General features: G+C 62.1%; 1 protein-coding gene across 2 annotated transcripts in view; it reads left to right on the top strand.

Moving 5' to 3' along the window:
- Window positions 1-26,396, top strand: part of C15H1orf94 (chromosome 15 C1orf94 homolog) — a 36,430-nt gene extending 10,034 nt beyond the window's left edge. For both annotated transcript variants that reach the window (XM_038557975.1, XM_038557976.1), the window contains exons 3-8: window positions 8,178-8,851; window positions 11,812-12,072; window positions 13,119-13,294; window positions 18,544-18,621; window positions 21,570-21,766; window positions 25,971-26,396. In XM_038557975.1, coding sequence (XP_038413903.1) covers window positions 8,178-8,851; window positions 11,812-12,072; window positions 13,119-13,294; window positions 18,544-18,621; window positions 21,570-21,766; window positions 25,971-26,046 — 1,462 coding nt within the window. In that variant the 3' untranslated portion in view covers window positions 26,047-26,396. The remainder of the gene's footprint in view (window positions 1-8,177; window positions 8,852-11,811; window positions 12,073-13,118; window positions 13,295-18,543; window positions 18,622-21,569; window positions 21,767-25,970) is intronic.
- The last annotated feature ends 1,560 nt before the right edge of the window (window positions 26,397-27,956 follow it).

Genomic DNA, 27,956 nt, shown 5'->3' with positions numbered 1-27,956 from the left:
AGGAGCCTGAAAGTCCCTGAGCAAGCTGCCGGCTGTGCCAAGGACATGGTGCAGCGCAGGGTCTACGCAGGGCACGGGCCTTTGCTCAGGCGGGAGCGGGACGCGGGCCTCGGCCTGGGGTAGCTGGGGGAGGTCGCAGGGTGGCCTCCTCCACCAGGCGTGTGACAAGACCGAGGTCCCAAGGCCTTCCCTGCCCCCGTGCACCCCGATGTGCCCGGGCGGGGGGTGGGGCTGGGCAGTGGAGGGTAGGCAGGGCTCCAGGCCTGCAGCCGCTCCCCACAGCTCCCCCCACACGCTCTCCTCGAGCTGCTAACATTTGCATAGCGCTCCTCACAGTTTACCCACTGCCTTGGTGGCGCCTCACTTAATCCTCTCCAGTCCGAGGTCGGAGGCACGGAGGCGGGCAGCAGGTCAAGCCTCTGAAGGCCCCTCTGCCGCCAGAGCCAGGCGGGTCCCCAGGTGCTCGGGCCCCAAACCTGAATGCGCTCGGAGCCCAGGCCCAGCGTGCGCGGTGAATCCACCCTTGTCCCTTCCTTCCTGCGGGTTGTGCATGAGGCTGTGGCGGTGTGTGTGCACGGGGCGCAGGGGGGTGCTGTGCCGTGTGTGCAGGGAGGGATGCCTGGGGCAGCTGGGTGAGTCCCACAGGAGGAGAGGAGGACAAGCGAGGCTGAGGAGGACACAGGCAGCGTGCACGGACACGCCGTCCCTTCCGGCCGGGCGCCCTGAGTGGGTGATGGCGCCAGGAAGACCCCGAGTGTCCAGCACCCTCGGCCAAGCCCGAGCCTCCGCCCCCGCGATGAGGGCCTCCCCTGGAGGCCCCCCAGCCCCCTGCACCCCCCCCAGGTCCTACCTCGTGCCCACGCTCCTATGTCCTGCCTGGCTCCCGCCCGGGGCATGGGCCTGACTGCAAAGGCCCAGCCGCCGCGCCCACGTCTCCGGCCCTTGTAGGGTCATAGCTATGGGTGAGGCCTGCCGCCATGGGGCCTCGGGTCCCTCCCTGCTGCAACACCAGATGCGCTTGGGAGACCTTGACTCTACCCCCGGACTTCCCGAGCCTTGGTTTCCTTGTCCTAAGCCGGGAACAAAGACGCTACCCGCGCGTCACAGTGGTTGTGAGGACAAGTGCGGCACCTCGAAGACCCGCGCCAGTCGTGGCTCAGGCCCCAGGGGCTGCTCCCTGGAGGAAGGTCCCTCTTCCCAGAGCCTGGGGCTTCCCTGCTGACATGTCTGCGCCTTTAGAGTCCAGTCCTGGAGCATCACCCCGGCGCCCCTGCCCCCACCTGCAAGGTCACCCCACGCCCCACGTGCTTGAGCAGCAGGCCCGCCCATGCAGCAGAGCCCTGGCCACATCTGTGTGTCTGGAGAGCTGCTCCCCGCCTGCCCCCGGGGCTCCTTCTGCGCCTTCCCCCACAGCTTTCCCTACGCTTGTCATTTGTCGGAGGCTTTTTCCACTCCCTTGAGGCTCCCGTGCCCTCTCCTCTGGCAGCCTCTGCTCGCTCCTTCCCACGGACCAGACGTGCCTACCAGGACACACCAGCCAGGAAGCCCCACCGTCCACGCGCTTTATGAGTCTCTGCTCGTTGCTTTTTCTTTGATGTATTTAATGTATTTTTGGATGTGGATTATATTCCCATTGTGATGTAGTCGACGCGCCATGCCACCCGAGCCTCGGCTGGTATGACCTAGGGACTTCCACACCCACGGACGCCACAAAACGGCAGCCCAGAGTCCCATCACCACCTGTCGCCGCGCCAGGTCACTGCGCACAGCATGGCCAGCGTTCCCCACGCTGCACTTTGCACCCCTGTGACTCGTGTATTTCATGACGGAGAGTTCGTGACTCTTAATCCCCCCTCCACGATGTTGCCCCTTGCCTCCCCACCTCTGGCAGCCTCCGGGCGTCTGAGCCCGTTTCCACGTTGTCTGGTTTGTTCCTTCATTTTGTTTTTCGTATTTTGTGTGCGTGTGAAATCAGACAGCGTTGGTGTTTGTCTCCCCGACGTGCCTTAGTGGAAGGCTCTGGAGTCCCACCCGTGGGGCCACAGATGGCAAGATCCCATTCTCTTTCACGGCCGATCGATAGCCTGTGCGTGGCCCACATCTTTATCCATCTGCTGGTGCACACCTGTGCGGCGTCCCTATCTTGGGGTCGTAAAGAATGCTGCAGTCAACACGGGGATGCGCACATCTTTCTAAATCAGCGTCCTCACTTTCTTCCAGTAGGTGCCCGGTACTAGCATTGCCAGGCGCCAGCTATTTGGTCTGCTTCTCAAGGAGCCTGTGCACCGTTCTCCAAAGCAGCCTCACCCCTTTGTGTTCCAGCAGCCGTGTGCAGGGCCCCCCCGTCCCCGGGTCCTCCCCAGCACTTGGTATTTTTTTTTAAGATTTTATTTATTTATTCATGATAGAGGCAGAGACACAGGTAGAGGGAGAAGCAGGCTCCCTGCAGGGAACCCGACGCAAGACTCAATCCCGGGACCCCAGGGTCACGCCCTGGGCCGAAGGCAGGTGTTCAACCGCTGAGCCATGCAGGCGTCCCCATGAGGGTCTTTAATTCATCTCGAGCCTATTCTTGCAGACAGCATAAGAACGTGGTCCGGTTTCACCCTTCCGCACGTATCCGTCCAGTTTTCCCACCAACATTTATCGAAAAGACGGTCTTTTCTCGGTTGTCCACTGTCGCCTCCTTTCTGCAGATTGATGGACCACGCAAGCGTGACTTTATCTCTGGGCTCTCCATCCTGTTCCACTGGCCCGTGTGTCCGTAGCGTTTTGGTCACGATGGCTCGGGGCTGTATGGTCTGAAATTTGGGAGCATGATACCCCCAGCTTCCTCCTTTTTTAATTTTTTTTTCTCAAGATTGCTCCGGCTATTTGGGGTCTTCCATGGTTCCATATGGATTTTTTTTTCATAAATTTATTTTTTATTGGTGTTCAATTTGCCAACATACAGAATAACACCCAGCGCTCATCCCGTCCCATTCGGACTTTTTTGTTGTCTCCGTGTTATAGTATTTTGGCAGAAGTCACACTGGCCGCCGGCTGCTCTGGGCCCTACGGACGTTTTAACGACATTAATTCCTCCAATCCACGAGCACGGCGTATCTTTCCGTTTGTTCGTGTCACCTGCAATCTGTTTCAACAGCGTCTTATGGTTTTCAGAGCACAGGTCTTCCACCTCCTTGATTACGTTTATCCCTCGGTATCTCTGCTTATTCCTGGGTCAAGGCGGGTGAAAGCTGCCAAAGGGCCCGGGCACAGGAGGGCGTGATAAGACGGGGGCTGTTAGTACGATCGATCGGCCTCACTGGGGCTGTTGTGGGGATTACAAGGAGACTTTGGTGTGGACAGCACGTAGTGTGGGGCCGGGCCAGTGAGTTACCTTGTGGAGAGCTAACTGATAATCAGCCTTATTATTTGGTGACCCGGGACCTGCAGCTTGGACCTGTCAGCCAACGTGCGTGATGAGTCGTCCCCGTTAACCTGCGGGGGTGTCCTTCTGCCTCTGCCCCCTGCCAGGAATGAGCTCTTGGCCGCTACCCTCTGCCGCTCCGGCCGCGCGGTCGGGAGCTCAGCCTCGGCCAGGAGGTCCGTCTGCAGAGCGCCCGCCACTCAGGCCCGGTCTGTGCAGGGCCCGGGGACCTTCACATTGAGCCACGTTGCACGGACACCCGGCCCGGGTACCACGTTTGCCGTCGGTCTGGAATGCCACGGTGGGGAGAAAACTATTTGTTTTGGGTGTCCTCTTGCGGCGCTGACAATTCTCCACCCGCATCTTTCCGTTGTCTGGCTCTGATGAATAGCAGTTTTCATCTTTGCTCTGCGTTATCGTGTACACAGAACCGCTGCTGGGAGCTCGCAGTGCGCTTGCTTAGTCATTATTTCTGGGAAGGGGTGCCAACCAGTCAATAGCCTTTATTTTTATATGACCTCGTCCGCAGCAAATGCAGAAACCACGCGCAGCACTCGCGTCCGGAGCGTCCGTGGGGCACCTGTCACTCCTGGAGGTGGGGGCAGCCGCTGCAGTCACAGCACCCATCCCGGCCTCTTCCTTTGTCCGCGTCTGGGAGCTGGGGTAAACCTCCTGAATGATTCACTGTGGCAGATTTTACGGTGGTTTTTTTTTTTTTTTTTTTTTTTGTTCTTTTTTTTAACCAACTCAAAGGAGAAAGCAAATAGCATGGGAGAGGCGCCAGGATCGGCAAAACTTCTTAGGAAGAGAGAAGAAAAGGCAGATTCCAGGAAACACAGAGGAGCAGACATGGAACCAGGTGAAGTCGTAGGAAGAACAAAAGCGTCTTGCTGGGAGCCCCCCGGGGTGGGGGGGTTGCGAAGTTCGGGTGGGCTCCACATGGAGCCCGCTGTGCAGAGCTGGGGAGCTCCCTGGGCGGGCGACGCAGGTGTCGTCTGACCCAGGCAGTGCCAGGCCTCAGGCGGGAGCCGGGAAGCGGAAGCGGGGCCAGTTTGCAGCCTGGGCAAGGAGCGGAGCTGAGCAGCCTCAGGCAACAGAGCCCTCGATGCCACGACGCGACAGACGGACCACGCAGGGAAGACGGCTTCGTGAGCCTCTGCTCTCATGGACTCGACGGGCCCACCTGGGCTGGAGCCACACGCTGGGCCCTGCCCTGGACCCTGGGCTCTGTGCTGAGCAGTAGAGCCCCGGCCGTCAGGGAGGCGCTGCTGTCATGGGGAGAAAGGTGCTGCGATGGCTCACGGCCGAGGAGGGGAAGCAGACTTGTGGGGCTCGGCATGCCTAGCAGGGGCGGGGGGGGGTGCACGTCAAAAACAGGTAGAAAAGGCTACTTTGGGAGTCGGACACGTGAACTTAGGCCCGAATGATGAGGAGAAGCAGTCAGGGGACCATCTCGCATTCTGTAGGAGACGCAAAGCCCCTGGGGCGGGAATGACCCTGGCCTACTACGCCAAGGAGTATTTTTCAGGCCTACATGGCTTGGATGACCGACGGGGTCAAAGCAGGAGGGGCGACGGGGCCACTTTGCCTACCGCCCTGATGGTCAGAACGGAGCCTGGATTTGTACCCTGCGCGTAGTCAGAGTCCACCTGAGGGCTTCAGCAGAGCAATGGATGGATTGATGTGAGTCCTGAGGACGCCCTGACTCTGCAGGCGTGTGGTTCTCTAGAATAGACAAGGACGAAGGAATCTGGTTGTTTGGTGGGTGGGGCAGCCGCAGGCAGATAGGGACACCCTTGATGAGGGACCCGTGCCCGGGAGAGGAGTCTTGACCACGGCGAGGTGCTTGATGGAGGCTGTCATTGGACAAGAGGGCATGGGCTGATAGCGACTGGACTGATTCATTCCCCCGGAGCATGGATGTAGGATGACGGCCAGGCCGACTCCGTGTGTGTGTGTGTGTGTGTGTGTGTGTGTGTGTGTTTGGGGGGGGGCTCTGGCAGCATCTCCAAAGCTCGGGCCTGGGCTCGTTCCTTTCAACATTTCTGTCTGTAAATTGGAGGATGATCCAGAAGATGCGCTCATGGGATGTGCAGCCGATGCGGAGCTGATGCTGCGGATGACGGCTCGGGATTCACCGGGACGGGCCTCCAGAGCCTGGGGTGATGGGATGGGGTGATGGGATGGGGCCAGCAACGGCCCCGCCTGCATTCAAATTGCAGAACGGAGCTCAGCCAGGGGCCAGGGAGCGGTTAGTCCTGGAAAGGAAGCCGGGTGGGGTCGGAGGAGGTGGTGAAGGCAGCTGGGCCCACCCGCCTCCTCCCCGCTCTCTAGGCGACAGGCTCTCGGGCCTCCTCCAGGCTCGTGTTGCCCGCCTGTACCTGGGGATGAGGGCGTCCACTGCCCGGGGGTGTGGAGAGGACGAGGAGCCGGCGTGTGCGGGGGTGCCTGGACTCTTCCCCTTGCATCGTGAGCGATGCGAGGGCAAGAGGGGGCTGCAGAGGCTGGCCGGAGGGAGGGCCGGGCGCGCTGGGCCCCGGGGACCCTCTGTCCTTGCCGCTTCACCTACCTCTCTGGGAACGGCAGTCTCTGGGACGCAGGGGCACGTCCAGAGCAGTAAGAACAGGGAATCCCGCTCAGTGTCTGCTGCGCCCTGGGTCAGGGATGGGGTTGGACGGTCTCCCACGCTGACTAGGAACCGCCCATGGGTGGTTTTGGATACAGGGACCCCGGGGTCCTGAGGGTCTTTTAGAATCCACCTGGACCTGTCCTTGCAGTTTCCGCGGCGACACGGTTTCCGTGCGCAGCTACCGCGTAACGTCTGTATTTAAAAAAAAGAACAAAACAAACACACACACAAAAATGCAAAACCATAGCCTGAAGTAGAGCGAACTGTCGGCGATGAGCCCGCGTACCTGCCAACACGCAGTCCCAGTGGTGGTCTGCGTCCGGCCTATTGCCCCATCCGCGCCCCACGTCTTCCCCCTGCAGCGACTCTCAGGCACACTCGCATGTACGTCCAAGAGATAAGGATTCATCTTGCTGTTGCTGTTATCTGCGTATAAACCACAATACCGCGACCACGATGTCCTGAGGTGGATGTAATTGTAGTGGGTCTCCCTAAAAAAAAAAACAAAACCTATTGGTACACAGTTCGCTTTGCACGTGTTTTTGTAGAGGGACGAGTCCAAACCTGGTGCTTCCCGTGCCGGCGTCTGTGGCCTGAGCCTCACCTGCTCCCTTGGAGGAGGAGGAGGAGGAGGAGGAGGAGGAGGAGGAGGAGGAGGACGAGCAACAAGGGGGGGCTCCCCTTTATTCTGACTGTCGGCAGGGACAGCGCGTGAGAGTGGGTCCTATTTATAGCTGCCGTCTAGACGTGGGACGGAGAGGGCCGGGAGCAGGGGAGGCGGGAGGAGAGGGCGAAAGGACCCGGGAGCCGGGCCCGGAGCTCACCCCCGGGGAGCCTCCCCGCAGCCTCACACCGGATCACATGGCGCTTCCAGTGCCTTCCTGTGGCCCAGACATGAAGTGGGTGCTGGGGCCCCGGGGCCCTGGTCCGGTTAGCTGGGGTCTGCTTCTTCCCGACCCTGCAGCTGCAATGCGGGGCCCGTAATGAGGGGGCACGGGCGGCTTAGGCGTGAGGCCAGTGCCAGGCCTGTCCCCGTGTTTCCCGGGAGCCCTGGCCTCCCAGCTGCTTTCCCAGGACCCCGGGCCTCTGAGGACCCTGCAGCTGGGGGGAGCCCGGCGCCACTGGAAGCCCCTGGGACGGGGCCTGTGCCTTCTCCCCGCGTCTGGGATGGCCCCAGACCCATCCCTGCGTGTGCATGCTTGTTCACGTGCGCAGGGGGTGGGTGTGGGCTTCCACACGGGGGGCGGCATGGGGAAGGACTGAGGTGGGAGTGCACCCTGGGCCTCCCCATGGGCACCTCCATTCTCGCCCAACCCCTTCTCCATGGGCCTCGGCGCCCCCCCCTCGGGGGGGCATGGAGTAGCTTCCAGAAGGTTCCTTGTAGACCGCCTCGTCTACACGGACAGCAGAGAGGATGGGGCCAGCTCCTCGAGGCAGTGCCGGGCTGCCTTCCTCTCTCACACCTGGCGGGAGCCAGACAGCAGGAGCCCGGGCTTCGTGGGTCCAACAGCTCCACCAGGCTGGTGTTGACCATCAGGGGTCCAACGGGGGCCTGGGGCTTGGGGTGCAGGTGGAAGCTGGCCGTGGGCCGGGGAGATGCTGGGGCTCCGCCAGAGGCTGAGGTCTGGTCAGGGGCCGCACTGGGCGGGGGCGGGGCCACGATGCGAACTCCAGGCTGTAGCCCGGCTGACACAGGTGTAGACACCCGGGATCTCTGACTCCGTGCTGACCCCGCCCCACGTGCTGGGCGCACCTGCACCTGCCCAGGGGCGTGCGGGGCCCTCCCCGAGTCTCCCAGCCTCAGCCGTGGGCCTGGGGCTCCCCGGGCTCGGCCTCCGTGCTCAGAGCTGCAGGCTCCCTCCTGACCCCTGTGGGGCTGCCCTTCCACATGGTGGGGGGGGGCGGTGAGCTGAAAGGAAGGCTCCCTGGGGGGGACCCCGAAGTCCTGCTTCCTGGATCGGGGCTCCCGCGGCGGGCTTGGCGTTTGCGGGCCTTGGGAACCCACTGCCCAGCTGGCTCCTCCCTGAGAAAGCACTAGGCCTCTGTCCCCGGGCGGCGATGTGCCTTCCCCGTCACCTTCTGGGAGCCACCCCAGTGAGCCCGCACTCCAGCCGCCCCTCTCTGACCTGTTTGCAGAGCCCCGGAGCCCCGCCGTGGCAAGGACGAGATCTCCCTGTTGGTGGAGCAGGAGTTCTTGAGCCTGACCCAGGAGCACCTCATCCTCGTCACAGAGAGCCCGCCGCCTGCGGGGCCCCGACTGCCGGCTCCCCGCCTGCCCGCGCCTCCCCGGGGGGCAGGCAGCACCGAGGGCCCGGGAGCCCCCATCGCAGCCGGCGACACGCTCCGGGAGCCGAAGGTGGCCATGTCTGTCCTCAGCGGCGGGCCGGACTGTGACTCGGTCGTGTCCACGGTGACGGGCATTCTGCGCGCTGCCAAGGTCAAGAGCGTCAAGGGGGCGGATGCGGGGGGCCGCGCGCCGGGGGCCCCCAACTCGGAGGTCGGCAGGCTCCTGGCGCAGATCCCGCTGAAGCCGTCGGCCACCAGCCAGGCCCCTGACACCGGAGCGGTGCAGGAGCACACGAGGGCCATCAAGGAAGGCTTCCTGCAGAACGGCACGCTCGGCGGCCCGGGGCCCAGGGACGCCCTGGAGCTCGGCTCGCTCCTGCTGCTTCCGCCCCTGCCGGCCCCCCTGTCCGCGCCCCCTGACAAGCTCCCCGAGCTCCCCGCTCAGAAGAGGCAGCTCCCGGTGTTTGCCAAGATCTGCTCCCAGCCCGAGGCTGACGCGGCCACGGAGGGGCGTCCGCTCGTGGGTGAGTGGGGCCCGCGGGGAGGCACCGGTGGACAGCCGGTCGGGGCAGCACAGGTGCACAGCGTCTGTGTGCCGACGGGAGCGCTGGCCCCGCGATGGGTGCCGGGGGGGCAGCCTGGGGAGCAAACACAGGGGCCTTGAGCCCCGCCCGTTGGACAGGGGACGTGTCCTCCATCCGGGCTCCGGGAGTGAAGGTGCCAGGCCCTGGCGTGCAGCCCAGGACGGGCTCCCCGGGGCTCCCGAGAGCCCACACCCCACACCAGGGTGCCCCAGGAACCCCGCTCCTAGGCTCCGCGTGTTGGGCGCCCGTCCTGACCCAGCCGCTCAGACTGGACGGCCCCAGGGCAGACGGATGGAGGAGCGTGGATGGATGATGCAGCGCCGGGTGGGGAGGGCCTGACCCATGACCTTGAGGGGACAGCAGAACGTGGTGGGGAGGCAGAGGCGTCAGAGCTCGGGGACGCTGGCCCGACTCCAGGTCCCGGGATGGCCTCTGGCACCCAGCAGGCTCTTGGGAGCTGTGCCCACGAGGGTCGTTCCTGCCACCTCCTCCTCCAGGAAGGATGCACGGATAGCTCTCTGACGGGGCAGGGTGGGGGGCTGCTGGGCTGGAGGTGGCCCCATCGTCCCCCGACCCACCCCATGTGTGTGTCTGCATAGACGTGCGGCCGAGGGAGCTTTCCAGGTGTGAGTGTTTGTAAGAGGCAATGTGGGCGTGGGGGTGTCCGTCCCGTGAGGCGGGGCGGCGACAGGCGGGAGCGCGTGCGTGCGTCTGTGTGTCCGTCTGCGTCACGGGCGCCAGGAAAGGGAGCTTTGGGGTGCGTGAGTGGCAGGAGTGTTCCGGGCGGCAGGAGGTGTGCGAGCGCCTGCAGGTGTGTGGGTCCCAGGGGAAGGGCTATAATTAGCGGCCACCGTCGTTCCAGCGCCCCGGCCGCGGGCTAAACTCGGCAACCAGAGATGCTCTTGCAAGGGACTCTCGGGACATGTTTTGCTAAAAATGTCGTTGTCGTCTGAACTGGCGGGGGCTGGCGCAGTCGGTCCTGTGCTGCTGGTGCGAGGAGGCCCAGCCCAGTCCCGTCCAGACCCAGCGGTGGGACCCCTGGGCTTCGCTGGGGCAACAGCGGGTGGGAGCAGACCCACGCCCAGCAGGGTCCAGCCGCCACGGAGTGACCCGGGGCGCTTCCCAGCCAAGGCCCGAGGACACCTGCAAAGCCTCCAGGCTGAGAGGGGGCGAGGGGTCCTTCCTCGAAACAGACCCACATGAACACAATCCCACCCATAGTTCATTCAGTTTGAAGAATGAGTCCCTTTGCTCAAAGGGAAATCGAGGTAAAAAATCACGGCTGAGGGGGACTCTGGGGGGTCCAGGCGGTGCCCTCGCACCCGGGGCCACTCTGTCTGTCTGGAGAGAGCCCCGGGCCTGGCCCGACCACGCACACCGTGAGCACAGGCCCTCGCTGTGCCTGCGACGCCAGCGCCCCCGCGCCGTCTCTCCGTACTCCCGGATATAGGGCCTCGCTGTAGGCCCACTTCCTTCTGGAAACCCTCTGACCCTCTCAGATAGAAGCTGCCCCAGCCACCTTCTTCTCCCACTGTGTCCCTCTGTCACCTCGCGGTCCCCATCTGCCTTGTCCTGGAGCTATTTCTGGGTCTGTCTCTCTCTCCCTTCTTGTTGTGAGCTCCTGCAGGGCTGAGTCTGGCTCTGACTCATCACAGTGTCCTCAGGACTCAGGTCAGGGCCTGGCACTGGCGACTGGGCTGGATCCCCTGTAAGCGACGAAGCAGGAGTCCTGTCCGTGGTGCAGGGCCGGACCTCAGTGAGGCCACATGCTCTATAGGCGCACAGGTCCCCCCACGGAGGAGTGGGGAGGGGTGCCCTGGAGGCAGCTCTGCGTTCCCAAGCTTGGCCCTGTGGATGGACAGGGGGAAAGGTAGCAAGGAAAGAAAGCAGGGCAAAGGGGAAGGAGGAAGAGGGAAGGAAGGAAGGAAGAAAGAGGGACAAAAACAAAGGTAATTGGGAGGAAAGAAGTTTGGATGGAAGGAAGGGAGGATGGATGGATGAATGGGGGGATATGGATGGGTGGGTCCAGGTACGATGGGTGGGTGGATGGGTGGGTGGGTCCAGGTATGATGGATGGGTCATGGGTCCAGGTACGATGGACAGGTGGGTGGGTCCAGGTATGATGGATGGGTCATGGGTCCAGGTACGATGGACAGATGGGTGGGTCCAACCAAGTGCAATGGATGAGTGGTGGGTCCGGGTATGATGGGTGGGTGGGTCCAGGTATGATGGATGGGTCATGGGTCCAGGTATGATGGACAGGTGGGTGGGTCCAGGTATGATGGATGGATGGATGGATGGGTGGGTGGGTGGGTCCAGGTATGATGGATGGATGGGTGGGTGGGTGGGTCCAGGTATGATGGATGGGTCATGGGTCCAGGTACGATGGACAGGTGGGTGGGTCCAGATATGATGGATGGGTCGTGGGTCCAGGTATGATGGACAGGTGGGTGGGTCCAGGTATGATGCATGGGTCATGGGTCCAGGTACGATGGACATGTGGGTGGGTCCAGGTACAATGGATGAGTGGTGGGTCCAGGTATGATGGATGGATGGATGGGTGGGTGGGTCCAGGTATGATGGATGGGTCGTGGGTCCAGGTACGATGGACAGGTGGGTGGGTCCAGGTACGATGGATGAGTGGTGGGTCCAGGTATGATGGGTGGATGGGTGGGTGAGTGGGTTCATGTGGGTGGGAGGGGAAGACTGCAATGGGCAGTGGTCTACAAAGAGCTTTAGCGAGGACACTAGGCCTGGCTTGGACTGGGAGGGAGACCCCAGAGTGGTTGGAGCCCCAGGCGTGTTCCAGGGAGGACCTATCACTTTGTCTACAAGAAAGTGCTCCCCACATTTAGCAGGTGGCCTCCCGGAGCCGTTGACTCAGTTTCCCCCTGATGTAGAATGGAACCCTGGCACCAAGGAGCCGACGAAGGGTCGAGAGAGCCTCTTTCTCAGTCAGTGGCCCCAGACCCAGAAGGACACCTGCGGTGAGGAGGGCTGCAGTGACCCCGGGGGCTCCGTGTCCGTGGCCCTGTCAGCCAAGAAGTCCATGTGGCCTGCCGAGAAGAACCTGCTCTATGAGTTTCTTGGGGTCGCCAAGAACCCAAGTGGGCCGCTAAAGCTTCGCAGCAAAGTGGAGGTGGACGGACTGGAGCTGAAACGTAAGCTGACCCTGCCCGGGGGGAGAGTCTGTAGGGGAAGGGATTCCAGAAACTCTTATGGGCCCGTGATGGCTTTGCCTCCAAACGGCTGCCTCAGCCACGGGAAGCTCGCGGGGTTTCCCCAGTGACATCGTCCGACTCACGAAATCAGGGAAATGACTATCCCACGTCCCGTATCAGGAATGCAAGTGCTAGAGAGATGCAGGTGGCTTTCGGGGCCCCGTGGGCGTCCTCGGCGGTCAGTTTGAGTACGGCCCTGAGCCAGGTCCACGGCAGCGCCCCAGATTGCTCGAACAACAGGGAAATCCACGCTTCACATGACTTCTACCCTAAGATGATTCAATGGCCCTGCTTTCTCTCCCTACGAGTGTTCCGTTCAAACGTCCTTCCCCCACCACCCAAAAAAAAAAGGGGAAATTGAGGTCCCATCTCTGACTCCATGAGCCCACGGGGCGTACTACATGGGGAGAGCATCTAGGATTCATCTCCCAGGACAACTCAGCCAAACCTCCTTCATTCAGACTAATTTATATATTATATATAAATATATATATATGTGCAGCCAGTATAGACACACTAGCCGGTGCAAGAGCCTCAGTGTTGCCGCGTAAATGTCCGCAGGGGGTGCTTTAATAATTTGGTAGGAGTGGATCCCAAAGGCACAGAAGTTATTGCTAAAGAACTGGATTTTCGTAAAGCACAGAGAAGAATCTGGTTTTCCACGTAGGTCAGCTGTGGCCCTGGCCGCCTGGTTTATGGTTGTCCCTTGCTAAGCCGCCTCCTGTCCTAGTGAGGGATGGAGAAAGCGCTCCCAGCCAGGCCACGCAGGGACTCGCACCTCTTCCCAATTGGCCAGGTGTGTGCTAACGATGTTTTCCCGTAGTTGGAAAGCCACCCAAACTTTGAAGAACCCTTTGGGAGCTCAAAGACCTGACACCTGAGAACATGAATCCTGGGGTAGTCACGGTGCAGGGGGCGGGGTGGGGGGGCGCTGGCCTCTCCCTTCCACAGTCCCTGAAACACTCTACCCCTCCTGTGACTCACAGTTAACCCGCCGGGGACCGTGGCCGACAAGAGCAACCTCAAGTATACAGGGAACGTTTTCACCCCACGCTTTGCCACGGCCCTGACCTCGGCCACCCTGAACCAGCCGCTCTGGCTCAACCTGAGCTACCCGCCTCCGCCCGTGTTCACAAATCACTCCGCCTTCCCACAGTATCAGGTGAGCGAGTGGGTCCCGGGCCTGGATCCCAGCTCCCAGCTCCCAGCCACCCAGGAGTGTGCCCTGCAGGGCGCCGAAATCACAAAGAGGCTCAGACTGCCTGTTTTCTTCACCGTGGCCTGCTTTACACATGGGCACGTGGGCATGCACACACACACACACGCACTCTTGAATTTTCCGTTGTCTGAAAGCCAGCTCAACTATGCTGTGTATTCCAGATCTGCTCCCGGCACAGGGCGATGGCTGGTCCTTGGGCTCCGGTGATGGGTGGTCCTTGGGCTCCAGGAACAGGGTGATAGGTGGTCCTTGGGCTCCCTGGGCTCCTGGCACAGAGTGATGGCTGCTCCTTGGGCTCCCAGCACAGGGCAATGGCTGGTCCTTGGGCTCCGGTGATGGGTGGTCCTTGGGCTCTGGGAACAGGGTGATGGTGGTCCTTGGGCTCCCTGGGCTCCCGGCACAGGGCGATGGCTGCTCCTTGGGGTCCCAGCACAGGGCAATGCTGGTCCTTGGGCTCTGGGCATAGGGTGACAGGTGGTCCTTGGGCTCCAGGAACAGGGTGATGGTGGTCCTTGGGCTCCCTGGGCTCCCAGCACAAGGCGATGGCTGTTCCTTGGGGTCCCAGCACAGGGCAATGCTGGTCCTTGGGCTCTGGGCATAGGGTGACAGGTGGTCCTTGGGCTCCAGGAACAGAGTGATGGCTGCTCCTTGGGCTCCCAGTATAGGGTGATGGCTGTTCCTTGGGCTCCTGGCGCAGGGCAATGGCTGGTCCTTGGGTTCTGGGCATAGGGTGATGGGTGGTCCTTGGGCTCCAGGAACAGGGTGATGGTGGTTCTTGGGCTCCTTGGGTTCCTGGCACAGGGTGATGGCAGGTCCTTGGGCTCTGGGCATAGGGTGATGGGTGGTCCTTGGGCTCCGGGAACAGGGTGATGGGTGGTCCTTGGGCTCTAGGAACAGAGCAAGGGTTGGTTCTTGGGCTGCCTGGGCTCCTGGCACAGGGTGATGGCTGCTCCTTGGGCTCCCGGCATAGGGTGATGGGTGGTCCTTGGGCTCCAGGAACAGAGCAAGGGCTGGTTCTTGGGCTGCTTAGGCTCTGGGAACAGGGTGATGGTGGTCCTTGGGCTCCCTGGGCTCCCAGCACAGGGAGATGGCTGCTCTTTGGGCTCCTGGCACAGGGTGATAGCTGGCCCTTAGGCTCCCTGGGCTCCTGGCACAGGGTGATGGCTTGTTTGGGCTCCTGGTACAGGGCAATGGCTGGTCTTGGGCCCCCGGCACAGGGTGATGGCTGGCCCTTGGGCTCCCTGGGCTCCCAGCACAGGGTGGCGTCTGCTCCTTGGACTCCCGGCGCAGGGCGACAGCTGGTCCTTGGGCTCCCAGCGTAGGCTGATGGCCTTGTCCTCATTTCTGATCCACCTGCTAGGACTTCCTTTAGAGTTGGATGACGTGTGTCCTAGAGCAGTCAGGACAGTCCCAGTTTAGTTTTTATCCCAGCATAATTATCAAAAGCACCCCCCTTTCACCGTCCGGCGTCCTGGTGTGGATGCCAAACTACGTGGCCACCTTATTTCAGATGTAATAGCATCTGAGGAGCCTTAGCTGGTCTCAGTGCACATTCTCAGCCTTGGGCTCTACACTCCGGGGGCATCCGTGATCAGACACAGAGGGACGGTGAAACACGAGTAGCAGGGCTGGAAATTCTACTCACGGAGCTTCCTTATGCAGGAAAACAGAGTTTCTTTAGTTTGTCTATTTAAAGTCGGTCTCCCTTACGAGCTGCCTCCTGCTGGGCGGAAGGAGGGGAAAAAATCAAATCAACCTCCATTCTGGTTTAAGCCTTAGTTCAACTCAATGGCTTCAACAGGCCCTTCGGGTGGTGTTCTGTTTCTCCAGGAGAGGGGGGCTCAGCATCTGGGGTCCCCTGGCCTCTGCCCCGGCTCCTCTCCAGAATGGCACACAGGTGTGTGGGCCGGACACCCCAACCTGTACAGCCGGGTCCTCGGGAGCCTGCTGCCTGGCTGGCCCGGCAAGGCCTGGAGAGGACAATATACCTGCAATCCGCAGTCGCTCCTCTGTGCTCCTGCCCCTGCCGCTGTTCTGGGGGACCTGGGTCACCTCCTCTTCTACAACCAAGCGGCAAAGCCTGCGGCCCAGAAGCCCCGTGTGCAGAGGGTGGATCTTCTCAACCCCATACAGAGCCTCTCTGAGCTGATCCACCAGACTTAGCCATCCGGGAGCGTAAACAGAAGCTAAGGGAGTTGAGCAGAGCCTCCCTCTCTCTCCCTCTCATGTTTTGTTCCAAGCCTTTTTGTTAGTTTGTTTGCTAAAAAGGACGAGCGCCCTCCCTCACCTCCTGCAGGACGGAAAGCCTCCCCGTGGGGCTGTAAGGAAGCCCAACGGACGGACGGGGAGGCCGGAGCGCGTCCGTCCCGAATCTGTCCCGCACTTAGCCGGGTCCTCAGAGAAGTGCCCTTGTCCATCCGCCGCCCTCTCCTCTCGCACTCCTCGCTCCTGCGTTTCTGCGTCTGCCCCTTTGCTCTTTGGTCCTTTATTCACCTCCTCGCCGCCGACACGTTCCCTTCTTCTTATGCACGTGTTGACTCATTCGCTTAAGCAATTTTAAGAACCTTGGTTCCGCCCTGACCACAGGCCGGGCACTGGCCAGGTGAGGGGGTTCGGAGAGGACGCTTAGCGCCCGGTGCACGTCGGGTGCAGATCAGAGCCGGGCGCTGAGTGCACCCCACCTCTGGAAGAGAAGTGAGCGTAGGATTTTGTGCAGTGTGAACCGATCCACTCGGTGCGCTCAGGGCTCAGCGTGTGAAGCCGTTCACGATGGCTCTGTCCACTGCTTGTGACTCGGCTTTGCAGAGGGAGTGAGGCTCTAACGTATCTGGGCACGAAGGCTGCCCCCTGACGCCTCCCGGGCTGTGATGAAGACCAGGGCAGTTTACCTCCTCCCAGCGTCTAGTGATTTCATCATCCAGCTTCGGGATGGCTCATCGGGAGGCCTGACACAATAAGAAGAAGGCAGGTTTTGGAATTGGCAGACCTGGCCTTACAGAAATCCACTGCTTTCAAGCTGTGTGGCCGTGGGCAAGCCGAAGTCTGCTAAATGCCCTGAGCCCTGGTTTCCTCACCTGTGAAATGGGCTCATAACAATCAGCAGCAGCCTCTACCTGACTTGGCTGTAAGGCTAATGGAGTCCGTGGGTGAGAAAGGCCTTTGAGAAACCTAAAGTAGGATGCAGACGTTGGTTTTTATTATCATTCAACCCTGATCTTCCTAGGAAACGGGGTCAGGGAGCTCTGCAGACCTTGAGCAGACAGAGAGGAGAAACAGGGAGCAGTCGCTCCTCGCCCCTTTTCATGCGTGGCATCAGGAATAGAGATGAGGGCCCAAATCCAATTTACTCAGAGCTCCCCTGTGGAGTGACGTGGAGCCACGGAAGACTAAGTCTGCAGCGCCAAGGAGCCCCTGAGGCGGCCGGGCCGCTGGGCCTGGAGGAGCGCAGTGCCCGGCCAAGGAGGAAGGCTGGAAAGAGGCGCTGACCTCAGGCAAAAAAAAAAAAAGAAGAATGTTTACCTGCCCATGCCTATGATTTTACAGAATCACAGAATTGCAATTTGAGCAACCGGAAATGTCCTGAGCGTCAGTGTGCTGCGCGTGTGACAGTCGGCCCCGGAGGGAGCAAGGGTGGCGGCTGTTTGTGTCCCACGGAGGCCGGGGGCCTGGGGAGCTGGCCTCGCAGCGCAGCCCCGGCTGATGGGCAGGGAGACGGGCACGGGGACCCCACGTGGGAGCAGGCCGTGTCCCGGGCCAGCCAGGACCGAGCCCTGTGTCCCACTTCGATGTCCAGGCTCTGGCCGAGGCATGGGGAGGGGCGTGCAGGGGCCAGGCTGCGGGTGTTGCGGGGGGTGCCCTGGCCGCAGGTGCTCTGGCTGCCGGATGGACGTAGGAGCCGCCCGACCGCGGGCCGTGTGAGCGGCCTGGGTGCAGCGAGCAAGGGGAGGTTCTGGGATGGAGGGGGGAGGGGGGCACCCTGCAGGGACGCTGTGGCTTCTCCAAGGAGCCCGTGGGCCCTGAGGAAGCCCCAGGGGCACAGTGTCCGCCGTCAGCACTTTGGTGAGTGGTATGAGCTGAGCCCAGCATCTTGGGGGCAGCGTCTCTGGATTCAGAATCTTCCGGAAACACACACAGGCCCGAGGGGAGCTTTGGGCTGCATCCTCAGAGGTAACTGTGGGTTGGCAGGTGGAGGCCGCCCCAGCCGGCAGGGCTGTGATCTGTCCCCAGCCCCCGGAGCGGGTGTGTGTGCACACACGGGGGTCCGCGGCCACCCTGCATGGAGCGCTGACCAGAAGCGCGACTTCCCATTTGGCTGCGCGGCGGCTGGCGCCTAGAGTGGGGGAGCAGTGGGATCATTAGCAGGATCCTGACTCCACGCCAGGCGCTGCTTGGGGCCGTGGGGACACGCGGACTTGTCTACCTTCCTGCCTGGGCTCGTCAGGAGGTACAGCCCAGGGTGGGTGTGCACACCTGGACATGGAGCCGCGGGTACAGCTGGGGTGGGTGCACACACCTGGACACAGAGCTGCGGGTACAGCCTGGGGTGGGTGTGCACACCTGGACATGGAGCCGCGGGTACAGCCGGGGTGGGTGCACACACCTGGACACGGAGCCGCGGGTACAGCCGGGGTGGGTGCACACACCTGGACATGGAGCTGCGGGTACAGCCTGGGGTGGGTGTGCACACCTGGACACGGAGCTGCGGGTACAGCCTGGGGTGGGTGCGCACACGAGGACAGGGAGCCGCGAACACCTGAGAGCGCCCGTGCCGACGTGCTTACAAGCACGTGGATGGCGACCCACACTCCCGTGCACACACACAGACGTGCATTGATGCCCACGTCGCGGGGCAGGATGGAGTTTGGGGCAAGGCCCTTAGGTCTAGGCAGCGGCCGAGAGAACTCGCCCCTTCACGGGCCTCACGGTGGGGACGCAGGTAAATCTGTAGCCGTGGGGAGAGAAGCGCAGAGATGCGAGGGGGCCTTCCCGAGGTGACGGGCCGCCCGGAGGGCAGAGCTGGGACTCTCGAGGTGGGGGGGCCACCGAGAAGGCTCCGCCTGGCGGCTGGGGGAGCTGCTCCGTGGGCCTCGGGGCCCGGGCCGTGCTTGCCCAGAGTGCGGCCGCCCCCCTGCCTGGCCGCGGGCCCTGGAGCGGCGTGGGGCCGGCCGTGCTGAGCGCGCCTCTCTCCGCAGGGCCTGTACCCGCCGCGCGCAGCCAGGATGCCCTGTCAGCAGCCCCCGCAGCCCCCGCTGGGCTGCTCCTCCCGGCAGGTGAGTAGGCCGCGTCCCCAGCCCTGCCCGGCTCCACACGGCCTTGCGCCCGGAGGACACTGTGTCCTGCGACGGGCCTGCGGGCCACTCTCTGTGCTCGTCGCCTGCCCTGGGCCCCCCATCGACCCACCCGTATCGGGGCTCCACCCATGCGAACGTCCCAGCCCCCCAGGGGGCGGCTCGGCACTCACAGCACGGGGCCCAGGGAGACAGAGGCCTTGTCAGGGTCACCGAGTCACCGTAGGAGCCAGCTTGTGCGGTGGCCACCGGCGGCCTCGGCATCTCAGGGACTTCCAACAATAAATGAGAGGCTTTCAGCCACAGCTCCCTGGGCTGGTTGCGCTGGGCTGGGATTGGGTTCGAGGCTGTGTCATGTGCTCCCCCTTGGGGAGCTTGCTGGACCCATGGCAGCTGTTGCTCCTGCCATGTAGACAGGAGTGGGGGGGGGGAGCAGAGCCCCTGCTGCTGGGGCCTGGGCTTGGTGCTAGCGCCTGGCAACCCGCACCCGCCTTCCGTGGCCCAGGAAAGCCGCACGGTGTGGCCCAGCTGCGGCCAGCTGCAGAGTCACCCCCTTTCCCGTCAGTGTGTTTTTCAAATACAAGCCGTCTGGTCACACCGAAGTCACAGGCAGGCCGTGGAGGCAGTCCCGGTGCATGTGGGCCCCAAGCAGCGCCCGGGCCGGAAGCGCAGTAAAAATCAAATTACTGGCTGGTTCATCTGCAACTGAGACTTGATCGCACGCGCGTCTTGTCTGTGGGCTGCTCGGCCGAGTGCCCCACCCCCCCCACGTCCAGGAGTGGACTCCAGCACGGAAACTGCAGGATGGGGGCGGCCTCGGCCTCGGGTCCGGCTGCAGGGCCCCAGCCAGCGTGGCTCCACCGCGGGTGGACAGACCCCCACACTCAGACTCACCGTCTGGGGGCCTCCTCCTGCCCGGCAGGGAGCAAACCGCACCTCTGACCTGAGCTGTGTTGGAATGTTCCAGAAAGCAGAGAAGAGCCCGGAGGCCCGGGGCTGCTCGTGTCGCAGTGAGGGCTCTGCGTCCTCGGGGAGTGCGGAGCTGAGGCCCAGCCTGGCCCTGGGAGCCTCAGCAGTCACCCCTACCCGGCCCACAGAGAGTGACCCCGGCTCGGGGAGAGGGGGGCCCGACGGCCCCATGCAAGTGCCCGCGTCTGTCTGAGAAAGCGCTGGAGGCCCTTGGTTCCAAACAGAGACAAACCACCCTGGAGAGGCGGCTCTGTCGCCGGTTCCCGCAGGGTCCTTCCGGCCGAATCTATCTACACACACTTTACACGAATGTAGCTTTCCGGGCATGTGGCTCTGTCACTGCCGTTGCCGGCGAAGCGCATCCTGGAGACGATTCCAGAGCCGTGCATGCTGCATCACGGGGTTCACCCGCTGTGTGCGGTTGGGGACACGTCCCCCAGGATGCCCGCGGGAGCCCCCGGGCATCCCCCTGCGCGGTCCTCGGACCATCCCACCTCCCAGGAGACCCGGGGGGGCCTCCCTGCCCGTCCGCCAAGGCACCCGTCCCCGGGGGGGGCCCGTCCTGGCCTCTCTCTGTGAGCTCTTGGCTCTTTGTCATGGTCCGCGCGTCATCTTGGGCGTTTGGGGGCCCACGTCCAGCATCCGCGAGTCCTACCTGCAGCCTGGGGTAGGAGGGGGCTCAGCGGGAGCAATCGCACGGGCCCCGGGCCCGCGTGGGCCTTAGGGGTCCGACTGCAAGTCACGCCCGTGGAGCCCATGGAGCCCGTGGAGCGCTTACCTGCAAGGTCCGAGCTCCTGAGCCGCCTCCTCCGTCTCTGGCTCGTGCTCCCGCCGCCCAAGCTCCGGGGCTGGAAGGAGAGAAGCCGCACGGGCCTGGCACGGCCTGAGCCCTCCAGAAGCCCCAGCCTTTGCGATCTTTTTTTTTTTTTTTTTTTTTTTTAAATTAGAGAAGGATCCGCAGGGTGAGAGAGGGCTGTCACTGTGCTGGGTCCCCGGGCGGCTTGGACACCGGACTCTTGCTTTTAAAGACGACGTCCAGAAGTTTCCCTCGCTTTGACTGCAGCTCCCTTCAGCGTGCGGGAGGACGGATGTCACCCCGTACAGGAGAGGGTCTTCTGACGTTTGTAGAATACAGTGCCTGCAAAGTAACGAGCTCCCCATCATTGCAGGGATTCAAGCGGACCCTGAGTGGCCTCTTCTTTGCCCTCTCCCCTCCTTTTTTCTCGTGCTCCTTCATTTAACGCATGTTTATGGAGCAGCTTATTTGGCCCAGCCCCGTCCCAGGGCCGAGAAGACGACGCTCGATGAGACCGCCGGGGCCCCGGCTCTTGGTGGAGGTCGGATCCGGGGGGCGGGGGGCGGGGGCTGAGCTCTATGGAGCCTGGATCCCGCTGTACGACGCTGCCGCTGGCCCCAGGCGGCCACCTCAACCCACACCGGTTACCGTGAGCGTGCACCTTCAGCTCCTCGCCCTTTGCGGCAGCCGCAGCTCAAGTGGCCGCAAGTCTCCGCTGGTGGGTGGTGGCCCAAGTACCGGGGGGCTGGGTCGAAGCCGGGGCTGTAGAAATCTCAACAGACCTTTTTTTTTTTTTTTTTTTTTTTAGGTAAAAATGAATGAGGGCTCTCAGGGGCAGCTATTGGCAGGGGATGGGGTGGGGAGGGCAGCGCAGAGAACGGAAATAAAGTCCATTTGCTGTTCATCAGGCTGCTGTCGGCCAACTCGGTGTCCGTGCCGCGGAGGGAGCGTTCGCCCTCCTGCCAACGGGGAAACTGAGGCCCGGGTGACCTGGGCACCTTGGCAGCCAGGCGCAGGGGGGAGGCTCGGGCTTCGCCACAGTCCTCGCAGGGCCTCCCGCACGCCCGCCGCTCCGGGGTTAAGGCTGGGGGGTCCGAGCGAGGCCCCGGAGGTTCGGAAGCAGCGGGCTCTGGTGGACGCGGCCCCTCTCGTCTGTGACCTGCAGGTGACGCCGTACAGCCCACAGCAGGTGGGACAGCAGGTGTTCCGCTCTTCCTACGCCCCCCTGCTGAGCTACATCCCCTTCGTCCAGCCCGGCTACCCGCACCCTCAGAGGACACCTCCAAAGCTGTGCAGCCATCCCCGCGACCCTTCCCCGATGGCGGGAGACGGGCCACAGTACGTGGTCCCCCAGGCGTACGGGTGAGTCCTCAGCCCCCTCCTCGGGTGCACCTCGCTCGCGGGAAGCTACAGGGCCGGGAGGGGAGCTGGTTCTCGCGTTGCAGGGTCCTGGGGAGGGAGGGGCCCTGGCCTGTCCCCAGCCATGGGTGCCGGAGGGAGCTGGTGCGCAGGCCAGGCTGCTCAGGGCCACGGGCCCAGGGGATCCTAGCCACGCGGCCGTGGACGTGGGCACTCGGCCTGCAGCGGGGCCGGCAGTGGAGCAGGACCCATCTGCTGAGGCCCCGAGGCCCGTTTGCTGGGCTCCCTGCGTCGCGGGGGACCCTGAGCTCCCTCGCAGGCCAGTCGCCCCCACATCCTGCGGAGGGTGTAGCAGGCCCAGCAGCGGGGGCAGGGCTTCGCGGGTGATGCAAACCTCGACACACACTTTCCACGACGGCTGTTGTCCTAAATGAAAGGCCGGCGGTCGCCCACTCGCACCTGCAAACCTTCAGCTCATATTTGAGGCCGGGAGGAGGGCGGGACCTGGGGTCCCCCTGGGGACCCCAGTCCCCACACACCCTGGGGAGGCGTGTCTAATCTTGGGAAACTCCGCTGCCGGGATTAGGGCCGTTGGTCCCCAGCCTTCCACGTCCCCGCACAGACCCCCGCTGTGGTGCCCCCCAGGCACCCCCAGACCCTCACCCTCTCAGTCCTGCGTCTTGTAAAAGGACGATACGTTAGCGAGAGGTTTCTGTGGTCAGGATGCTTGGGAAGAGCTGAGGGAAACACAGGTGAATGGGTTTCTTACCCATCGGGGCCCTCAGATGGCTTCATTGCTGAAGTGTCTGGGAAATGTTCCTGGGGTGGGGTCGGTGGCCTCACCTGAGCCCCAAATCCACAGCCCATTTTCTTTCTCCTTTTCTCTTTTTCCTCCCTCCTTCCTCCCTCCCCATCTTTTCTGCTTCTCCTACCGCAGACGAGGGTGCATGTCATCTGCACCCCCTGCCCCCCAAGCTCTGTGTCGGGTCCTGTGGTTGATGGGGATGTAGCCTGCAGGGAACCCACAGCGGACTAGGACGAGGTTCCTCCCTTCAGAGACTGAGTGGCTGAGATGTGGGGAGCACCCCGGGGCCCGGGGCGGTGGCATGACCCGCTGTTTGGGGGGGGGGGTGGACCTGCGAGGCCCCAGGGAGCAGCCGTGGGAGGAGGGGAGGGGGGTGCAGCCCTCACAGGGGGGTGCAGCCCTCACACGGATGGACACAAGCATGAGGCTGGGGCAGCAGAGGTGTGTGCTTGAAGTATTTGATTTACCCCTAAAAAGGTGGAAAATAGGATTAGAAAGGGAGGTTGGGTTTGGGTGTTAAACGCTCTGACTGGGAGGCCCGGGGCCTGCAGCCTGGTGCACCCTGGGTGGCGCAGCGGTTTAGCGCCTGCCTTTGGCCCAGGGCGCGATCCTGGAAACCTGGGATCGAATCTCACGTCGGGCTCCCGGTGCATGGAGCCTGCTTCTCCCTCTGCCTATGTCTCTGCCTCTCTCTCTCTCTCTCCCCCATCCTCTCTCTCTGTGTGACTATCATAAATAAATAAAAATTTAATAAATAAAAATTTAAAAAAAAAAAAAAAAAAGCACCACCGCGGGGAAGGAGGGGAGGAGGGCCCCCACCCGGGCCCTGGCTGCGGGCAGAGATGCTGGGCGCTGGAGGATGGTGCCATGGGGGAGGCATAGTCGGCAGGGTGGGCGGTGGCCGAAGGGGCTGGGGACGCCAGGGAAGGGGCGCGGCGCAGGCCGCATGCTCCCCCAAGAGCATGACTGGTCGTGGGCAGCGCTTCCTGGAGGGAAGGAAGGAGCGAGGCAAAAGGCCTTCTTGGTCTCCTTCACGGGGAGCAATAAGGCAGCAGGAAAGGAAGGCAGGGGCCGGGGGAGGACGGAGAATGAGGGAGGGCCACCTCCGGAGCTGGGTCTGAATGAAGCGACAGGTACATAGGGGAGCTGTGCGTCGGGGTAGTGGCCCCGAGGTGGGAGGTGGGCCTGCAGCCGGAGCCCTGGGGGGGGGAGGAGGGGGAGTGGCCGCGGGAGCAGGGGCAGCAGGGCCTGGGGGGCACGGCCAGGCGTCGGGTCAGGCCCTGGGGAGCTGGTGAAACTTCCCCGGGTGGGGGTGAGGTGGCCTGCACCGAGTCTGCACCAGGAGCGGGGCTCAGGCAGGGGTGCAGGCCTACCCCGCTGGGCTGCTGTAGGGGGGCGGGGCATGGGGGGCAGAGGAGGAGGCATTTCCTGGAGGATGTGGGGGGAGCAGGGCTGGGGGAACCACTCGAGGCCATTGGGGGGACGGGGGATGAGGGCGTCGGGGATGGCGTGGCTGGGGGACGGGCAGGGGCAGGGGAGAGGCCGGTGGGAGGAGCAGGGCTCCGGGGATGAGGCGGCCCCCCTACCCCTCCTGGCCTCTCTCTGTGAGCTCTTGGCTCTTTGTCATGGTCCAACACCCCCTACCCCCGCTTCCATACCCCCTTTGCCCCCCTATTCCCTCCTCCCCCACTCCCTCCAGCTCCTCCTCTCCCACCCCTCCCCCTCCTCCTCTGCTCCCCCCCCCCCCCCCCCCCCCCCCCCGCTCCTCCTGTCCTCTTCCCTCCCTTGCCTCTCCCCCGCCCCCTCACCCCCTCCCTTCCCACTCACCTTCCCCCCTCCCTGCCCCATCCATTACCATGCCCTTACCTCCCACACATAACAAGCTCGAGGGTGAAAGGAGCACAGGTCCTAGTGGCACAGGCAGTGCCAGCGGGGAGGCTGCTGCCGGCAACCATGCCCCAGGCCAGGGCGCTGGTGCTCTTCCTCCAGGAAGCCTTCCCTGATGCCCCTCGCCCCCAGGACCCCCGGCTCCCTCTGACACTCTGGCGAGTGTCGTGTGCAGACCAGGCCCCGGGCAGGTGAGCCCCCCAGAGCATCCCCCACCCCCCCGCCGGGTGGCCTGGCTGCGCGGGGACGTGGCATCAGCGGTCAGGCGTGTCCCCAGTGATTCATTACCGATGGTTATTAGGCTGAGGTGCGGGTTCCAGTTTTTGTTTCATAAACCAGCACAGAATCCGGGGCGTCCTGGCCCGACCTGAGTCTCCATCAGTTCCTTTGAGTGTGAGTTTGGGGCAGAGGGAGGAAGGGCTGGGGGTGAGGAGGGGGGCGCCAGCAGAGGCCCCTCCTCGTGCCAGGTCCTGGGCTGCACACCAGGCGGATATCGTCCCCGCTCTCTTGGGATTTACTTAGTGAAAAGCGAATCAAACTAACCCGAAGCCCAGCTTGCCCCAGCCCCTCAGGGCGCCGGTTTGTTCCCATCGCTTCTTCCCTCCCTCACCCTCTCTCCCCCCCCCCCCCCTTTTTTTTCTTTTTTCTTTCATTAATTCGCGATTGTCTCCTGCTCTGAGCACCAGCCGCAGGAAGGCCCGAGAACCCCGGGGTCAGACTCCGTGTGGCCGGGTGCCCTGCTGCGGTGTGTACGGAGCCCGGCTCCCCTGTGGACGGGACAGGACGAAATTGCTGTAGGGCCGTGCGAGTAGCTGGTCCCATGGGGCAAGGTCAGGCCGAGTCACGGGGGAGCTGCCGTTGGGGCCCCCATGAGGCGTGAGCAGCCCTGGAGCCCAGGCAGAGTGGGGGTGGGCAGGTGTCATCTTTCCCCGCGGGAAGGTGCGCCTCTCAAATGCCTTCCCTGGGGGGCCTGGCAGGGGTCAGGGTGCTTGGGCTCAGGTGCTAAAATAGGGAAACGGGTTCAGCTTAGCACCCATAAGGGGACAGGCAGCCCCGGGACCGTGCAGACTCTGGGGCTCACCCTGGGACCCGACCCTGAGTCCCGTGATGCTGGGGACCCCCTGGGGGACACACGTGTCTTCCCGGGCAGGTCGAAGGGCTGGCGAGGTGCTCAGGTGCAGACAGGCCCCCTGTTGTGCGGTCCTGGAGATGGGGACAGCGCTGGGCCCAAGGAGGCAGTCCCTGCAGCCCGCTAGGCCCTCTCGGATCTAAGGAAGTGGCCTTGGAAGCTCTTAACTGTCCTCCAGTTGTATCCTTACAGTATTTTATTTTCCCAGAGCCAAAGCTTTTTTTTTTTTTTTTTTTTTTTTTTTTTTAATGATGCTGAGCATTTAGCCTCCAAGCCTGTCACAGCCTTCCCGGTCCCCGACAGCCATAAGACAACGCACTTCTTCTCCCAATATCTCCGCCAACCCCAGGAGTCCCGTCATGAGGTCCGTCTTCTCTCTCTTCCAGGTTCGGCTCGACGGCTGGCGGGCCCCTGGTGAACAGCCCCTATTTTTCCTCTGGTGGGAATGGCATAAACTTTTAGACGATCTTCTCTCCTCCCTCCTCTTACCTTAGCCCTCAGATCGGGGCTGAGGGCTCTGGAACTCCGGGTTCTGTAATCGCGTGGCCGGGGGTTTGGAAAACCAAAGTTCCGACCAGGTCACAGACAGAAAACGGCAAGACCAGGCTCATCTCTTGACCACCTGTGTCACACACCCCGCACCCCACACACACGCCTCCCTCGCACCCGTACCCCCGCCCCCCACTTGACCACATATGCACCTGTATTTAGCTGACATGAGTGATTTTTGTTTCTGTTGTTGGTAAAATAGAAGTAAGACGCTTAATTTTAGAAAGTTTGTATTTTATGATAAAAGTGTGAGCTGCTTGAAACGGAATGTGCCTGTGTATTTTTGTCACACTTTGTGTCATCTTCACTGCTCATTTCCCCACGCACGACATACAGCGTTGACTCAGGACGTGACAGGAGACCACGGGCTGGAGCCCTCGTGGCGGCGCTGCTGTCTAAATATGAGCCCCCGGGGCAGGGGTGGGGGGAGGCCATAACCGCCAGGGCTGAGCTGCTCTCTCCTGTGAGAGCTGCTCTCTCTCCCACTCGATTCTCAACCTCCGGGTTCATGCATCTTAGGAGCGGACTGAGCAGAGCACCCTCCTCAGGCGGTTGTTTTACAGGAAAAGCCTCTCTTGCACGCGAGATGGGGAAATGTGACCTGGAAATCCATTTCGGAAGCAAGCGTGCCTGTGGTAGACGCCGGGCAGGGACGGTGCGCCGGCGCCCAGCTCCGGGCCGGCCTCCAAGCCACACGAGCGGGCACTGCTCACTCATCCATCTCGATTAGCTTTTACCAGCGACTTGACTAAGGGCGTTGGGAGCCTCCTGACCACATGCGTGGAGGACACAAATCTGGGGACAGGAGTCACCTCGGTGGGGACCGCGCATGTACTGAACTCCCCTGTACCCCTGCAGCTGCCCGGAGCTGGGACAAAGCCAGAGTGGCTCTCCCCATGGTGGTCCCGCCAGCCATCACTGACCAGGGTGGTCCGGGAGGTGACACCCGCATGCCATCCTTCAGCAGACTCCAACAAGTTCAAATTAAACAGGATACTGTAAGGACCTACTCTTGGGGAAAAAAAAATGAGCTATGCACAGAAAAGATAGACCGACACTATCAGTTCTAAGTTGCTCTATTGCCGATCCGATTAGTTATGTGACGGCTCACCGCCTACCCTGGCTGAGTCCGATCCTGGTAGCAGTGACAGGCTGAGGGCTGGAAATCCCTGATGTCCCAGGGCAGGCTGTGGCTCCGTGCCCACGAGAGCCTTTCTCCTGCCCTCACATCATGAGGCCATTGGCCTCACTGGCCTCTCCTGGGAACCTGGAAATTAATTTCTCTTCTAAGTTCTCTTAAGACTCAGGCCCTCTTCCTTTCTCCACGGTCTAAGTCTGGGATGCTCCCCAAGTTCTTCAGCCCCTGCCCCTAAGGCCGGACCCTGTTTCTAGTATATCTTTTTTTTTTTTTTTATTTGACTAACAATCTAGATTCTCCATGGACTCTAAGAAACATTAGTCCCCTAGGATTCTGACAAATTCAGGAGCACTTTTCTTTCCTGAGGGGCTTCCTCACATTGTATCTCCAGGTATGAACCCCAGGCTGGACCATACCTTACTACTTTCTCTTGATCTCAGGCTTTTCGGAGGCAGGAGAGAGTAAGAGAAAAAAACATTGATTTTTTTTTTTTCTTTGGCCAGACCTGGGTTCTAAGCCACTTTCCAACACTGACCTTGGGTCGAGAACTTAACCTCTTTCAACTTAGGCTTTATTAATGGTAATGTTAAGAGTTGAGAGGATTAAAAGATCATGTGGGCTTAATATAAGTTTAATCTCTACTTAATGCAGACTTGTGGTTCTACAATGGTGGAGTGAAGACGTT

Source organism: Canis lupus, chromosome 15 (genome assembly GCF_011100685.1).
Source record: "Canis lupus familiaris isolate Mischka breed German Shepherd chromosome 15, alternate assembly UU_Cfam_GSD_1.0, whole genome shotgun sequence".
Lineage (NCBI taxonomy): Eukaryota > Metazoa > Chordata > Mammalia > Carnivora > Canidae > Canis > Canis lupus.
Note: the sequence above shows the minus strand (reverse complement) of the source record. Positions and strands in the feature narration are given on the sequence as shown.